Here is a 14836-nt window from a genome sequence, read left to right on the forward strand (position 1 = left end):
TACGGGCCACAACCTGTAAGTCTGATTTATTTTTCATCGATGTGTTTTCCTGTAATAGGTTGTAGCAAGGAAGTAAACAGATGACAACGCTATTCTGCAAACCAGTCTGTTAAATGCTCATTCATACTTAACGTTATCCGACGAACACCTAACGTTACAAACACTAACGTTAAAATCTCAACAGCGAACTTGGCATTAGTGTAAATTATTCTTTGATTAGAGCTTTTATGTATTGTTTATCTACAGGCTTGCTAAACATGGTTCTGTGTGTGATTTGGCTAACTTACTAGTAAAGCCAGTGTTTAGTGTTCGTTTTGGGTTAGTTCTTGCGACAGATATTTGGCTATAATCGTTCTAAAAATACAAAAGTAACAGTGCCATTCAGTAGCGATCACTATAGACCCGCAGTCTTTACTCTTGAGGAATGAACAGGTTCTGCTCGATCATCTTCACTAAAATGTTCTGGGTCTGATTCGGGCTCAGATTGGTATGGTTTTATTGACGCCACTGTTTCTAATACTGACCAAAGCACAGCCTCCAGGTAAGGGGCGTGACGTTTCCGACAAACGTGCACTAGGCGGTTAGCGAATCACAACACACTGGGCCAGCTAACCAATCTGAGCCCATTGCGTATTTTTAAGGGACTGGCTTCATACAACCCGGAAAGCATCAGACCGTTTTACAAGGAGGGACGGAGCAGTGTAGAATAATGGTCAAATATATGAAAATTAATGTTTTTTTTTTAAACTAAGCATGAACACATGTTACAGTGCACCCCACAAACACAATCAAGCCTTCAAAAGAATGTGTTTTACCACCCCTTTAAGTTCTAGTTCTGTAGTTATTGTGGTGAAAGTAACTCAAAAGTAATACAGGAGTAATGTAACGCATTACAATTCTGAGACAATAATATTGTAAGGTAAAGAATGACTTTTAAATAACAGTAACAAGTAATCTATAATGTATTAAAGTTTGGAAGTAACTTGTACAACACTGTACATAATACATATTGTCACATTTTTTGTGATGCGATATACCGTTGCACCCCTCTTAAACTCTGCTATTCCATCTGCCCTTTAGTGGTTGCAGTGGTTGCATTAATAGTGGTTAAGGTCCAAAGGTTGTATGTTCTGACCCCAGTGGCAGTGACCTTTGAACTGGAGAGAGCCACTGTGCCCCTGAGTAAGGCACTTAACCCCGGGTGAATATGTCAGATAAAATAAAATAGAAATCACGCAGAGTAAGAGGGTGGTACAAGCCCCCTTTCATGTGTCTGGCTTATCAAAAGCCCTGCTCTGAATGATGACGTATGACGCATTTCCGTCCCGACTGACCATAGATCACAGGGAAGCACAGTACTCTGCTGGCGGGAGACCTTGAGGTGACATTGGGAAGAGGAACACCGAGCTGCTGTAGTGACCCACGGCTAATCAAGAGACCCATCAGAGCATTTTCCACCCAGCCCTCACACGTCACAGGAAGTCACATGGGGCAAGGCTGCGGTCAAAACATAAACACATATGCTAGCCTTCCAGTGATGGTAAAGAAGAGCTCCTCCAATAGAAGCAATGTGTGTTTGTTTGTCCCAGCCCCTGTTCCCCAAGCCCCAGCATTCTTCGGTCTACAAATCAGAATGTGCCAATCTAGTCATCAAAATAAGTAATAAATAAAATAAAATTTCAAAACCATTTTAGATTATTTACATAGTACACCTCAATCTGCACACTGAAAATGAGTGACTGAAAACTGACTGGCCTGATACAGAAACACCGATTGTCTGACCAATGGAAGACAGGGGGTGTGTTTCAGAAAACTTGTTTGATGCATTATCTTTGCAATTCAGTTTGGTGATGCTAGTGACAAACATACATATTTCACCTTAAAATACTATAAAAGTAAATATAATTAGTTGAATATCTACAAGTTCTATTTGTACTAATGCACTATGTAACTTTTCCATCCACTAGAGGTCGCCTATTCAAAACAAAGGTTGTAGTTTGATGACGGCAAGTTTGAGCGCAGAATCTTGGGACATTTGGCCTTCACCTCACAGGCGGTGGAAAAGAATCGGGATAGAACTCGGGCAGAAATCATGTTCATGGATGCGATTATTAACGTTACTGTGGTATGAAGCAGAGCAGGACCAAATATTGTGGGAGCTGAGCAAGGCCGCTGGAGCGATTGTTAATAAGATGAACGCAACACACGCCTCGCGAGCAGCGGGACTTTTATTATGACACAGCCACAGCCGCCATTTCCGCTTTTCCGGTCATGAGTATGAGGTAACGCAGCTCTGATTATCATATTAGATACATCTGAGTGTGTTGAAAATGAAGTTATGACACTACTCTGTGCGTTCGCTCAGCGGCTGCTATGACACTTGTTGCACACTGCAGTAAGAGTAAAGAGTTTCTGCAAAATAAAACCAGAAACCGAGGGTCGTCCCGGTTCCTTGGTTAAAATAGCAATTTCTCACGATTTACAAATAGTTGGAAACATTTGGGATATTGTAAGTACTCAACTGAACAAAATATATAACACTGGCCTAGTGGTTTTTGGATATTTTACTGAAAAATTTTTTACATAGTGCACCTTTAATAACTTTTTTTCTGCTACTGCAGTAACCTCTGCCCCGTGCATGCCACACCTGTTATGCCCAATGGCCAAGGCACATCCGAATCCAATGTTAGCTTCACTTCCTGTCTCATGAGATACCTTCATCTGATCGATTTTTTCTAAGACTGCCTTTGATATCCCACAATCCTGTGCTTTCCATTCTGTGACAGTTGAGCTAATAAATTAAGATGGCATCTGAAAGTTGCGGTTGGTGGTCGGTTTGTGTGTAAATGTCAATTTTTGAGCAACATTTTCCATTTCTGATTCATTTCTAGCAAGACATTTCTATTGTAACAATTAAATATTTGCTTAGTTATCACCACCAATGCTCGCTCTATTTTGCTGTAGATCATTGAACCGTTACGCTGCCTCAGAAGTCTGTCCGAAATCAGTTTTGTGAGGTACCTTTGTGCGCAAACGCTGCCTGCAGAGTCATTGCCTGATAGGGCACGAGGCAACAAGTCATCTGCTTAAGTTTTCGGACATAGCCAATGACTCGAGAGCATCACTTTCTTGATATTATAGTCATTCTGCAAAGTACACTGTCATTATCAAAAATAAAGCTAAACTAATCCTCTGATATTAAAGCTTATGATTGCTTTTTAATGTGTGAGTCATACATTGCTTTGTGAGACTAACAAATATTCTTTTGATAGTGTAATTCCAAAACACTTTAACAGTTTAAAAAAGCCATTTTTTTGATTATTGTTATAATTAAATACATCAAGTGAATAAATGCAAATGAACTGATAGACTGAATGTAATGTCTTATCAAGAACAAGGTTCTAGGGGAAAAAAGGAACTTCATATTAAGGCTTGTTATCCTTTATAGGTCATCTTACAAGATCTGTGGATGGGGAATAAGATGGCGTCCTATTGATCGCAGGGAGGCAATTTGTCTCCTTCACAAAGACAACCTTGTGTGACACCAAGATCCTCCATCTTCTCCACAAGCTATCATTAAACAAAATGGATACTTCAATAAATCCAAAGTACGTAGATCATTCATTACTGCATCGCTACACAAGGGAAGATTCCACCCGTTTGCTGCTGTACTTAAACACACATGAACTATTGTTCAGCCTCCCCTGCCACATCTTAACCGTGACACATAGGATCCTTTAGGATGGTTTCATTTTATTACTGCATGTAATCTGATTTTGCAGCAAAAACCATGAATCCGTCCACATTCTTCAAACATCACACCAGCATCTACAATAGAAGAGCACTGGTGATGCCATGATAAAAAAAAGAACTCCTCTTGTTCTTGTGTGTAGCTTTGACCTCATGAAGGAATTTTCTGTCCTCGGTATTCAATTCTACATTTGACAGATAATCTAATTAATCTCAAATTCCCATGACACAGTTAAAGTAACATACTATTTAAAGTGATGTCTTCATTGTGTTATAAATGAAGCACTAGAAACTCCAGAAGCCTGCTTTGATTTTTCTGGTCTTTTTGTACATATAAAACAAGTGCAAAGAAAAACAGGTTCCGACAGCCTATGCACGTTTTTCATGCTCAGCATGGGAAAATGAAAGTGCATAAGATCATTCACTAATTTAAGAAAATCTCCTGGTAGTGACTGCAATTGGAGTCAAATTCAATGCTGTGCCTGCTTGTATCAGACCTGACTGTGTGTTTTTTATGTGTGTGTTTGATCGATGGAAAGGGGCAATGACAGACAACCATAAAACGAGTAAAAATCCCCATAAAATGTCTTAACGAACCCTTTTGTTGTTGTTGAAATGATTGTTACAATTCATTTGAAGTAATAATTATTATAAATTAAAAAATAATTACACTAATAATTAAAATGAATTTAAATCAATCAATCAATTTGACCCATTTCCTTGAAGAAAAAAATATCTGGGAACATTTTACCAAGGTACCATTAGGTACTGCATTAATTAACATTAACTAACAATAATCTTTGTTATGTTAGTTAATAAAAATACAAATGTTCATTGTTAGTTCATGGTCCATTAAATAATAAACAGAAAAAAAATATTGGTAAATTTTGAAATGTACAGTACATTAACTAAAATGAATGAAGGCTTTAGAAGTGTTTTTCATAATGTTTACATGGAACCTTATTGTAAAGCGTTATCTTTACACTAGCGATTTAAAAAATATTACACTTGGATTAAAAGAAGTTTAACCCATTCGTAATGAAGAAACCTTCACATTTTCACCCATCAAATAAAAGAAAGAAATCAACATGTTTTCCCAGTATTTACCATTAAGATGTCTAGCCACATCATTGTCTATGCCACACCAGGGCCGCAAACCAGATGCCATCCTGTCATTCCATATTCATGTGCTGTGAGATGAGATCTGGGTCGATGTTCGATCCACCACAGCCCTCCATTTGGCCACATGACCAAGGTCTGAGCTGTCTGCTGAGGGTGATGTAACAAACTGGAGTCAAACTAGAGCACGTTGGAATCCTCTGGTAAATCTAATGTTCCCTGCACACCCCCATCCCCCCTTCTACTCAAAAGATTTACAATCAAATTTTTGTGTCCAACCAACCACCACATCAATGCGTAGTATGTCATCGTTTTAACTGCCAATTAGATTTAACACACGCCACTGAAGTGCTTCATTCAGCACAAACCTAAAGTCCCTTACACAGCATCTCATCACTGTTGTCATAGTATTACCACCTGAAACTGCAGCAAACAAGCAACCCCCAGGAGACAAAGGGATCACTTTACTGACACCATGTACAGCCATCACCTCTGGATACTATTGGCAGATTAATCACAGAGGCGATGCACAGCGTTCAGCCGCAAGGTTAATAACTCCCCATGTACTGTAGTTAGTGTGGCACTGTTATAGTATGACAAGATATGCACTGAGGTATTGAGTAAAATGCTATAAATAGAAATGGGAACTTTGCCACATATTATCTCTTTAAATAGCCAGCCATTTTCATGACTCCATGTTCATTCCATTGTTTAGATTGTTACACATAAGGAATAATGTACAGTCATCCATTCAAACCAAGTAATCCTGTAGTCAACTGAATGGAGGGGTTTTATATCAAGTATCAAGGTATTATTTTCCCATGATGACTTGCTGACTCGTTATCCCAGTATTTCATGGCTACTTGCTGTATATACTGATGAATTTACATGAAAATATTTATAATTATAAATATATAAATTATCTACAATTATCATACAATCTCTGAAATCAAAATACATCTAAAATATTCCCTTACAGTGTAAAAAAAAAAACAATCAGCCAACCAAGAATATAAACACAACAACAATTTTATATAAATGTATATTTTATATTATATAGCATAATGTACACTACCATTCAAAATTTTGGGGTGAGCATGATTTTTTAAAATAAATTAATACTTTCATAATAATATAATTAATAAATTAGCATATCAGAATAATTTCTGAAGGATCCATCCCAGGAATAAAATAAATTATAATAAAACAGTTGTAACAGTGTTTCACATACTGTTTATACTGTATTAATCTTACAGACCCCTTAGTGTATATATTAGTGTATATATTATTATTATTATTTGCAACTCATCCAGCTCTTTGTGTCTCATACTGGTTCCATTTCCATCTGACCACTCAATACAACTATTGTCCAATCTAATCAGAATCAAGTATTCCAGAGAGTCTTATAAACACAAAAGGAACAATGATACATTTTGTTTAGTAAATGTTCATATATCGGGTCACTCCCATATCGGAATAACCTTTGATGCTTGTTTTACCTGCAACAGGCTGGTGGTTTTTTATATGATCTCCCGCAGCAATAGATATGGCCACATAATTTTATTTCAGTTCTATCCTGTACGTCTAAGTGGATAGATCTAACCCAAATGACGACTACAAACTGTATCAAATGTCTGCAGAAAACAGAGTGAGTTCAGAGGATGGTTTGTTTGTCCATAGAACTGATCTCATCCCCAGTCTAGTCTGGCAACCTATTATTGAAAAAGCATGAATCAGTGGAAAAAAGATGCTAAATTTAGCAACAAGACAATGCCAGCAACCTCCTAAGCTTGGTCCACACAAAGCATGCTAATTTCCAGGCACATATTATTGCCTCTATATACCATATAGAGGAGCTCAGATTATTGCCTCTAAATCTATAGAAACATTATATTAATACAGAGAATACCTTAAACCCAATTAGTGGTAAGGAGAAAAGCATTCATTTTAAATAAAATATCTGAAAACATTCACCTAGCATGCACAGTTATAGGTTCGTGCTGAAAATCCATATGAATACATGTAAATTAAAATAGCGTAGAGTTTTCCATGGCCGAGCAGCTGCATCCAAGCCTTACATCACCAAGTGCAATGCAAAGCGTCGGATGCAGTGGTGTAAAGCACGCCGCCACTGGACTCTAGAGCAGTGGAGACGTGCTCTCTGGATTGACGAATCATGCTTCTCTATCTGGCAATCCGATGGACGAGTCTGGGTTTGGCGGTTGCCAGGAGAACAGTACTTGTCTGACCAAGTGTAAAGTTTGGTGAAGGGGGGATTATGGTGTGGGGGTTGTTTTTCAGGGTTGGGCTTGGGCCCTTAGTTCCAGAGAAAGGAACTCTTAATGCTTCAGCATGCCAATATATTTTGGACAATTTCATGCTCCCAACTTTGTGGGAACAGTTTGGGATTGGTCCCTTCCTGTTCCAACATAACTGTATATTATATATATATATACAAAAATGTCCCAACAAGGGAAAAGATTTCCGATATTGCCATTTTTGTAGGGGCATTTTGTCCCCATTACATAGGATGTACCTGAACCACACACACACACACATATACAAACAATCACTCAGTCCGCAGGGACTCAGCGCCCTGCTAATGCAAGTTCATCCATTTCCTCTCCCTTGGATTTTAATAAAACTCTCTCACTGATATCTTTTTGCAAAAAATAAAAACAACCACGCTATCCCTGATCACTAAAAGGCTTGGCCTACAACATGTTTCTATTCTTTCTTTTCATTTCAGGCCAATTCAAACCATTGTGGTTTCTGTGCAGAGCTGTGAGACGTGTGGTTATTTACTCTGGCTGTTAGTAGATGATGTAAATGATCTTGCATAATGTCTTTACATAATTCATATTCATATTAAGCAGCAGGTAGTGTCATGTTATAATTGGAGCTGCAAATTAAGACTCAGCAGACATTGTGCTATATGCAGCAAAATGTTTCAAAACTGAAATGTATAACCTCATAAATCTAAATGACTAAACTACTAAAGAGAGTAGAACATGTCACAACAACTATTTGTGCTTGGCATGCCATAAAGAAGCCAGCTATATGAATAGCCAGCTAGCGTAGCCCTGGAGATCTGAATTGAATTTGGTGCCAGTTATACATCAGACTATCCAACTGAATGACTCAGAGGGCTCTTCCAGCCGCTTGTAAATCACATGGTGCATCTGATGCACTCCTCAATGACCTCTTCAGTCTGGAACAAGACCAACAAAAAGCCGGCACATGTAGAGAAATGTATGAAAGAGCGACTAGGGTCTCTACCTTAACATAAAGCTGCTGGAACTCATCCAGGTTGAGTCGGCCACTTGGACAATCCTTCAGGAAGCCTTTGTACCACTGTTTGAGTTCGTGTTCATTAAATTCTGTGTTCTTCACCAGGTCCTCCATTACCTCAGGGGTCAGCTTGCTGTTCTGTTTCCCCATGGTGTCTGCAAGGAACAGAAACATAAAATAGCTGTGATCTCACTTTGCCTGGAGCTGTAATTCATTTTAACTGCATAAAGTTTGTTCTACAAAAAGGCCATTTATGTCCCTCACATATACTACCATTCAAAATTTTGGAGTTGGTAAGAAGAAATAAGTCTCTTATGCTCACCAAGGCTGCATGTATTTGATCAAATACAGTGAAAACAGTAATACTGTGAGATACTATTATAACTGTTTTCTAATTTAATGCATTTTAAAATGTAATTTATTCCTGTTATGGCGAAGCTGAATTTTTAGCAGCCATTACTCCAGTCTTCAGTGTCACATGATCTTTTAGAAATGCAGATTTAGTACTCAAGAAACATTTCTTATTATTATCAATGTTGAAAACAGTTGTGCTGCTTAATATTTTTGTGTGATACTTTTTTCCAGGATTTTTTGATGAACATAAATTGCAGATTTTGTAACAAATGCGGATGAAACACTTTTATTTTATAAACACATTATTTGTCTGACAAAAAGTTTAAAACCGTACAAAATTCTGCGAATTTCACCTTCATAATCACCTTTAAAATCAACCTTAAAAAGGCACGTTTCATAGAATGGACCATACATTTGTTCAAATAAGTGCCTTAAATAAGAGTCTGGATCCTCCCATGGATTCTTCTTCAAACCGCCTATAGAGTCTTTCCTTGCCATTGTTGCCTTTGGCTTGCTCACTGAGGTAAAGCACAATTCTTTGTAAAACTGCTTTAGAAAAAAAATACACTACATATGAGGAAAAGTACTATACAAATTGAATTTGAGAAAATTGAATATTAAAGGGGTACTTCAGTGCTGGGAAGATGAATGTGTATTTAAACTGGGTCATTTATGTAGTAGAAATGTGAAATTATTTTTAAATGTGGTGCCTTCTAGACTGAGAAAAGACAGAAAATGTATTTTTGTCTCATGTGGATGAAAGACAACAACTCTCAGAATCCACTTGCTTCGCAGCTCAACGAGGTCACACCCAAAACCACGACTACTGGTTATCACTTGCCCACCATGACACCGCCCCCACCGTTGTTTTGATTTTCAAAGTAATAAGTAGTGTCTTTTCAATAAAGTGTGAGTGAGCCGAACGAAAGTCACGGCACAGATGCAGCCGGAGTCAGATTTCATTCATCACGAGAGCGAAGTAAGAGCTGAGCAGAGCTGAGGTAAGCGCGGCATTCATTCTCAGTGCGTGTCCAGTCTGGCGCATTTTCAGATCATGCCTATGGAAGCTTAACTTTAGGAATTCATTGAAAAGTTGAAACGCTCACTTTGCTCCGCACCGCTCCGTTATGAATGCCTGAGGCCGAGCGGCCGTACGCATTTACATTCTGTGAGGGAGATCCCTCCACTGTGGGCGGGTTGAAAACCTGCGGAACTAGCTCCTTCTACTGGCTGTAGTCTCTAGCCTCTGGCCAAAAAAATCCTCAGATGACGCGAAATGACGATATTTGCGTCATCTGAGGATTTTTTCCAGAAATAAAATGCATAATTCTCTCATCTCAGGGGGACATGGGGGGGGGAGTACGATAATTTGAATATACTACCGGGTTTCTACTGATTCAAAAGCTGTGTCCCAAATGGCGCACTATACACTATGCACTACACTATGTACGTATGGCACTATGTACTCAACCGTGTAGTGTATGTACTTTACATGGTTATCTTGTCTTTCAACATCGGAATCTGGTAGTGCCTCCCCCTCCACTAGGTAACACACTTCGTTTTTTCCGTCAATTTAGTGCATCATCCGGGTATTTCAACTTTTTCTTTTTGGAATTTTCAGTGTGAACACACTACTTACACTATTTATACTTAAAAACGTTAAAGAATAGTGCATAAGTATGCGAATTGGGACGCACCTAAAGCTTAATGCTAATCGCTGAAGTAACCCTTTAAGTCATTTTGCTAAGCGCACACACTAATATACTAAATGTATATAGGTGGAAATACTCATTTCATAATTAATATCATGGCTAAAGACTAAGCAAGCCATGCAATTCAATAAATATGATGGCTTGAGTCAGTCATTGTGGATTATATAATTTCATGCTGGCTGAATACATTTGAAGTAGGCTTAGATCAATCGGACAAACACGTCCACCAGTAAAAATGCTTCTGTTGCAGATTTTTTTCCTTGAAAGATACAGTCAAAACGTGGTTATGCTCCTTTTAGCACAGAGAAAATGAGAAAGCGCTGAGAGAACGTTCCAGCGTCAGTACATAATATCTCACTAAGGATGAGAGCATCTTCATAAGAAATCCCTAATTTCAGCTTATAATTATTATAACAAATTTGCCTGTGCCTTTGGAGGACGTTTAGTGTTCTATCCTGCCCACATTTGCTGGTGAGAGCAGCCCGCAGCCCTTTCCCCCTAGATGGCTCACACACAGTGTGTGCGTTACTGTCAGGGAAATGGGATAATTAAACAAAGTATCAATCACATAATTACCAAAAGGTCATCACATCCTAGCTTCAATGTGACATTTACTTTTTTTTTTTTTCAAAATCGAAAAAGCCGATTCCTTCTGTTACATTAATATTGGATACGATGAAAGCACAGAGACAGATGGAGAGAGAGTGCTGCGGATGAAATGCTGAGTAATTCTGCTGCTTTTTAATTTGTTCACCACTAATAAATCATAGAGATGAGCTCTCATCACACTCATCGAGGCTCACGTAAATACTAGATGAGAACATTGCACTTCAAAGTTCATTACAATTAATATTCAGTCTGAGACTGACAAACGAGCAGCGACGCTGGCGATAATGAGTGCTAATTTAGTTTCCCACACAACAGCATTTTATTTTTCAAGCAAATGGCTGAGTAAAAGACTGCTCTCTAAAGACAGGGATGTAGAAAATACTACAAACAAGGTGAAAATGAGGCCACCAGCCCATGCACAACATCAGATTGTGACCTGGTGAGCTTTTAATGGCAGGAGCGTAACCCTCCCTGATCCGCAGAGTGCATCGGAGGCCCTGTTTCCTTGGGGAATACCGTTCTTTATGAGGGATCCACCCATGAGAAAAAAAGCACAGCATAGCAAATTCAGAGTGCTAAAAACAGCTGCCCCGAAACTGTCTATGAATCAGCGATAATGCATCGTCATATAGCTCGTTGTGAGTGTGATTTACGGTTTCAAACTAATTCGATGATCAGCATCGTTCCTAATTGAATCCTCCTCCAGCTGATCCCTCCATTGTCAAAGATTTACATGATTTATGTCAGGCAGGACAATTGAAGGTTCAAATGATTCATTGGTCAATAGGAATGGTAAAAAAAGAAACGTTTATTCTCTTAATTTCAAAGATTTACAACGTTTCTGCCAATCAACTATGGAATAGCTTGCTTGCAAATGAAAATTCAATCATCATTTACTCACCCTGATGTCATGTGAACACCATATGACTTTCTTCTGAAATTTCAGTCGCACACAAATCTATCATATGGGTTTGTCCTTTTTGGAGTTTTACAGCCCCTGGTCATCATCCATTTTCGCTGTACAGAAAAGAGCAGCTTCATGAAAGAAAAAGTCATATGGGTTTGAAATGACATGAGTAAATTATGACAGAGCGTTTCTCTGAAGGTAAATTTCCCCCCAAAATTGCAAATTCTGTCATCATTTACTCACCCTCACGTCGTTTCTCTCTTTTCCGTAGAACATAAAGGAAGATATTTGTCCACACAATGGAACTGCGTGACTACTAACATTCTTTAAAATGTCTTCTTTTTGTGTTCCACCGAAGAAAGAAAGTGATACAGGTCTGGATCAACATGAGGGTGAGTAAATGATGAAAGAATATTCATTCATGGGTGAACTCTCCCTTTAAATGTAGCTGACCCACCAGTCTAAACTGTCCAAATTTGAGGTTACTTTCCATAAACTCTCCGGAGGGTTGTTTCCATGTGGCACAACGATCAGAACTAACTACATAATTTGCAAATGCAGTAATAATTTCCAATTCAAATTGTCCATGTTGCAGTGTCAAAGGCCTATTTCAACTTTTAGCATTTGATTTGCCCAGTACAAATAATAAGACGCACGAATGAGATATTGCTACTTGTTGCATCATTCTAGGTGAACAATAAGGTAAGGTCCGTCTGTGCATGAAGCACTGATCAACTGATGCTGTTGAAAAGAATCGGTCACCGCAGGCTATAAACGGAACCGAAGAGCCTGTCTACCTAAAAAGCAATAGTCCACTCCATTTTCCATTTAGGCTGCATCAGTGCTATTTCTGCTGCAACAGGAGACCAGAGAGAATACTCTGTCCCCTGTGACTATAACGCACAGGTTGAATCGATCTTTTAAAATGATTTTGCCTTTTCACGCGACACTGCTGTAATGCAGATAGATTAAACTGATCTTCGACGTACACACGGACTATCAGTGGGGCATTCAAAGTAGTAGCAACGAGGTAGAACACACGCCATATTCTGATCTGCTTTAAAATCAGATTAAAACATCTTTTGTTTGTACCACAGAAAATGCTGTTTCATGAATTATTATTATGTGTGTACACGCATTCGTTTCACCTAAGAACTGACTAGCAGGCTTTATGATGACTTCGCAAACTGAGCCCTGTCCAGAGATCAAAAGGCATTTTAAACCCTGAGTCGACTCATCACAACTGTGTTCACATCCACACAAGCCTGACAGATTATGTCACATGTGAATTTAGCTAGTCAAGTGATTTAGCACATCCAGCTTGTTCAGAAAGGCACATTATATAACAAACATTTAGTTTATTTCAATATTTTATAACATGACCTTGAGACTGTAAGATTGTGGTTAGCTGACTCTAGGAAATACATGATTAAAATTTCACTATGCTCTTATTTATGCTCCTATATCGCCCTTGCACATTATAGCTGCATTGATCCAGCAGTGTATAAGCTGTATTGGTAGTGAGGAAAGTCGATCCAATTCATTTTTTAAATCTGAACTATAAAAACAGCAACAACAAAGCATCGTGATATCCCCCCTAGTCCAAAAAAATCCTAAAGTAATCTTGTTAGAGTTTCATAATCATAATTTGTAATCAAATCTAAGTCATGTCAATGGGAATCCATTAAAACAAAAGATATTTTAGAACAAATATTACAGGACGATTATGATTACCAAAAGGATAAACTCCCCCGAAGGACATTAAAAATTAATTTAAAATGCATCTTCAGGATTTTAATTAATCCATCGGCTTTGGGTTTTCTTTAACTGTCCAGAAGAAAAACGTTATACAATACAAGCAGAGTTCTGATAAATATGACACAATATCCATATAACACTCGCATAAGAATCAAAGAATGGATTGTATTTGATTCTTATTTCATTCTTTTAGAATCCTGTGAGGTTGGTTCAAAATGACAATACAGTTCCGAATACGGTACACATTCTTTTGGGATCTGTCAAAATGCATGCAAAACAATTGAAATGCACCAACCTGTGCGGACAGATTTCTCACCGAGCCCTAGTATGACAGTGTAGATATGACACACAGCTGTCTCAGACATGTACACCTGAGGCCATTGTCAACCAGTGTCCATTTATTTGACATAGCAAGCCCACATTTTTGACCTCAACTTTACTATCCTCTGGTCCTCCTTTGGTGTTTTTAACTCATGGCATTTTTTAAATCAACATACATTGATGCTTATAAATGTTGCTAAGTGTCCATTTGAATAATCTTAAAATATATAACATCTAAGAAAGTGGTTTTCCAGGGTGAGGAGTTATGCTAAAGTGTTCTGAAATATCATAATCATGCACATTGCATCCTCTGTGAAGAATCAATGCATTGCAATGCTGCAGGTAGCCTATATGAGCCAGCTCAGCCATCGTCACGTCAATCCATAACGACTTTCTAAAGGTTTCCTATTCCAGCGAAAACACATATCATAGATGGGCTTACCGAAAAGGAGTCTGACGATTCCTGCTTCGGGCGACTGTAAAAGGTAAACGCGATGGAAGTGCTCACTAATCTGCTGACAGCTGCGGTGAGGTTTCTTTGGGGTGAAAGGAGAGGCGCAGCGATTACTGCAGCGAGGACAGTCCACGCGCAGCGCTCGAGGTGATGTGACGCTATAGAGATACAATAGAGCTCAGCCAGCGTCGGTCTGTGTTCATCACCACCACCAACCTATCTCGTGTTTGCCCACTGCTCTGTGGTGTGTGCTCTTTTGAGTGAGCGCAAATTGTGCCTTCTCGCTCTGACCGAACTCGGATAGAACAATGATAGAAAATGACATCAGCAAGTCAGCTAGTATATGAAAGTCTGAGATGCACGCATTCCACCTTTGTGGTTTCTATAAAAAAATAAAAAAGAAAGTAGCCCGTGTGTGACATAGCCGACAATGACTTTCAGGGGAGTCTGTTTTTAAAAATGCACAAACATCAACTAGACTAATTCATATTAGGTCTGTGAAATGTAAACAAGGTGCGGTCACATTAGCAAAATTTCGCGTGTAAAAAAAAAGTAAACGAA

General features: G+C 38.6%; 1 protein-coding gene across 3 annotated transcripts in view; it reads right to left on the reverse strand.

Annotated features, from left to right (window-relative positions):
* The window catches only part of vsnl1a (visinin-like 1a), a 36293-nt gene extending 21756 nt beyond the window's left edge, over positions 1-14537 (reverse strand). The window contains exons 1-3 of one of the 3 annotated variants that reach the window (XM_079831711.1): positions 14264-14427; positions 11737-11852; positions 8149-8315 (exon numbers count right to left, since the gene is read on the reverse strand). In XM_079831711.1, the coding sequence (XP_079687837.1) occupies positions 8149-8310 (162 nt within the window). In that variant the 5' untranslated portion in view covers positions 8311-8315; positions 11737-11852; positions 14264-14427. Of the gene's footprint in view, positions 1-8148; positions 8316-11736; positions 11853-13795 lie in introns of all 3 variants that reach the window. The other 2 variants (XM_079831710.1, XM_079831709.1) reach the window with 2 other exon arrangements.
* Between the last annotated feature and the right edge of the window lie 299 nt (positions 14538-14836).

The sequence above is a fragment of the Gobio gobio genome (genome assembly GCF_949357685.1).
Source record: "Gobio gobio genome assembly, chromosome: 12".
In the NCBI taxonomy this organism is placed as follows: Eukaryota; Metazoa; Chordata; class Actinopteri; order Cypriniformes; family Gobionidae; genus Gobio; species Gobio gobio.